At 65.6% G+C, this 2,653-nt stretch overlaps 2 protein-coding genes across 2 annotated transcripts in view; one reads left to right on the top strand and one right to left on the bottom strand.

Annotated features, from left to right (window-relative positions):
* Nucleotides 1–252: 252 nt before the first annotated feature.
* Nucleotides 253–1,678, bottom strand: MNEG_9704 (hypothetical protein; the record flags this gene model as incomplete). Its single annotated transcript, XM_014041827.1, has 5 exons — nt 253–295; nt 471–556; nt 753–830; nt 1,019–1,069; nt 1,655–1,678. The coding sequence occupies 5 exons, from the start codon at nt 1,676–1,678 to the stop codon at nt 253–255; spliced, it is 282 nt and encodes a 93-aa protein (XP_013897281.1).
* Nucleotides 1,679–2,390: 712 nt separating this feature from the next.
* MNEG_9703 (hypothetical protein) overlaps nt 2,391–2,653 on the top strand; it is a gene marked incomplete at both ends in the record, with an annotated part of 2,758 nt that continues 2,495 nt past the window's right edge. Inside the window, one exon of the mRNA XM_014041826.1 lies at nt 2,391–2,485. Coding sequence (XP_013897280.1) covers nt 2,391–2,485 — 95 coding nt within the window. The remainder of the gene's footprint in view (nt 2,486–2,653) is intronic.

Raw genomic sequence — 2,653 nt, 5'->3', positions numbered from 1 at the left:
CAGCACGCATCAACAGACCCCGCGCCACACAGCAGTGAAAGTGTACCAGATACCGCAAACCGCAGGCCCCTTGCTCATGCCCTCGACTGTCCTCCCCTCCCCCCATCACCGCCACTGTCTCGCGCCCCGTCCCCCATCCCCCCAGCCGCCGCCCCCACCAGCGCCCCGCGCTCCTCCGCAAAGCCGCCCCTCCAGAGTGTCACGTCTGTCACGAGGGCCGCCTTGTCAGTGGTCAGCCGCATCACGCCGTAGTCAGATGACTCGCGGCCGCTGGGGGTCTGGCCGTGATACGGGCCTGGGTGAGAAGCGGGGACAAGCTGTGAGTCAGTCGGTAGCCGAGCGGGTAGGGATGGGGGCTTCAATCAGGACATGGGAGGAGGGGACGTCCAGCCGCTGAGTTAGAGGGCCGAGGGGCCGCGCAGCCCGCCAGCCCCGCCCTGCGCGCCCCACCTGTGTTTGTTGCGCGCCACCTGAAGAATATGAACACGTCGGTGAAGCCCTTGACGGCCGCTGTGTTGGCAAACTCCAGGGGCTCGTAGGACCAGGACGTGTAGGCCTGGGGGGGCGGGGGGCTCGAGGCCGCTGAATCGCACAGGGGGCGGCGATTATGGGGCTCAAGACTTGACAGCCCGGCAGTTCGACCAGCATGGCTGGGTGAATCAGGACAGCACAGGCACATGGGTCGTCAAGGGTGCCGCAGGTCCTACAGTGGAGCCTCGGCCTCACGCGACCCGGCCTCGTGGTGCCCGCACCTCAAACCACTCGCGGTGGATGTCCTGAGCCCACACCACGCCCACAAACGACGTGCGCGGCAGGAACACGCCATCACCCTGCGGCCGTATGGTTTGCGGGGTGTCGCGGGCGATGCCCTGGCCAACCTGCGGCTGCCATGATGGGAGGTTGGGTGGCGTCCACTGGCTCGGCCTGCGCAAGCAGCTGAGCTCCCACCACAACAAATTCAAGATACGGGGCACCGCCCCACCGCTGTCTATCGCCATCGCGCGCGCTGCTCGCTCACGTGCACCACCACTCCGGGGCGGCAGTACACGGGTATGCAGCTCAGGTTGTTCTGGGGGACGCAGGGAAGCAGGGGGCAGTGGAGCCCGCGAGGGCCATGACAAGTGGCAGACCGCTCATCTCAACACATTTTTCCACCCATGATCAACCTCTACACCACCCTACCAACCGGCCCACAAGGCAAAATTGGGTGTTGCCCCGAGTCGCTTGCACATGCATTCGGTAGGGGCATCGCGTTGGGAATAAGCAGGGCATCTCCAAGCCCCGCCCCACGCACAAGCCAGTGAGCCGCGCTCGTCCCAACCTTGTTGTAAAGGCACTCTGTGAGGCTCTCAACATTTGCCAGTGGGTCAGCCGCAGCCACGGTTGGGGAGGCTCGCCCCACAGCGACATTGCCGCTGCCAACCCTGTCGACCCGCGCATGTGCGCTGCGGTAAGCGGCGTGCCGCGGACGATCCTGCGCGGTGATACGTGAAGCTCCACGCGCAGCTGCTGCAATAGGCGGCGGTGACCCTGATACTGGATCGCCCGGGACACCTGCCGCATGTGCGCCGTTACTCCAGCCGGTGCTGACAGCAGGGCGAGGGGGCACTGGGGCCACAGCAAACGAAGGCGAGAGGGTGCAGCCAAGCAATACCGTGGTCAAAAAGAAGCGGTGCATGTCCGAATCCTGAAAAGGCCAAAGGCACCATTCGAAGTGCCCACGATGATCTTTGCATCAGTAGTCAAATAGACATGTATTAGAAACGGTCATGTCTGACATATGATAGCGGATCGATACATACGCCCGACGAGATCCGCTTCATCAGATTGTCCCTTGCCAACCTTCCAAAGGTCGCCTAGGCTCGAGCGAGAGTGATGCAGCACAATCACCTCAGTGAACCCGCAGTTTCGCGGCCACAGGCGCTCCGCGCTGCCCCACGGCGAGTGTCTGCTCGCCAGCGCCCCCTCATAGGCCGCGGGCGCCCATGCCGGCGGGGTGAACGCCAGCTGCGCCCCGTGGCGGCTGCTGCGCCCCTCGGCCGCGAAGGCGGCGGGGCCGGGCTGGAGGAGCCGCCGCGCGCACTGGACGGCGGGCAGCTGAGGCGTGTGCTTAACTTCTTGGGGCGCGATGGGCCACCCAAGGCAGAGCGCCCAGCCCTGCGCATCGGCATCCTGGGTGCCTCCCAGGTGAGGGGGTGTGTAGGAAGGCGCAGGCACAAATACGAACGGGGTGCAGGAGCGCAGTGGAGGGACTGAGGCCTGCACCTGGGGCATGTTAACGCACTGCCCTTGCAACTTCCCCTCGTGATTGTCGCTCACGCACCCCTTATCACCCCGCCCCCCCCCCCCACGTCGCGCCCATCGGCCTGCATCAGGTTGCCACATACGCGATGATCTGGCCTGCGCGGCGGCTGGCAGATGTGCAGGTGGTGGGCGTGGCGGCGCGCGACCCGGTGCGAGCCGAGGCGTACGCACGGCGGCACGGGTGAGTATCGTAGGGAGGGCGGCGCGTGGTGCTAACCGCTTGCGGCGGCAGCCCGGTACAGGGGCATCCGGGCGGAGCATGAGCGGGGCCGCGTGGAAGGCAGGTCTCCAGGCATGTCAGGGAATTTCTGCGCGGAGATTTTCGCCCGCAAAACGGTGAACATTCGTC

Source organism: Monoraphidium neglectum, assembly GCF_000611645.1.
Source record: "Monoraphidium neglectum strain SAG 48.87 unplaced genomic scaffold scaffold02031, whole genome shotgun sequence".
NCBI lineage: Eukaryota > Viridiplantae > Chlorophyta > Chlorophyceae > Sphaeropleales > Selenastraceae > Monoraphidium > Monoraphidium neglectum.
Note: the sequence above shows the minus strand (reverse complement) of the source record. Positions and strands in the feature narration are given on the sequence as shown.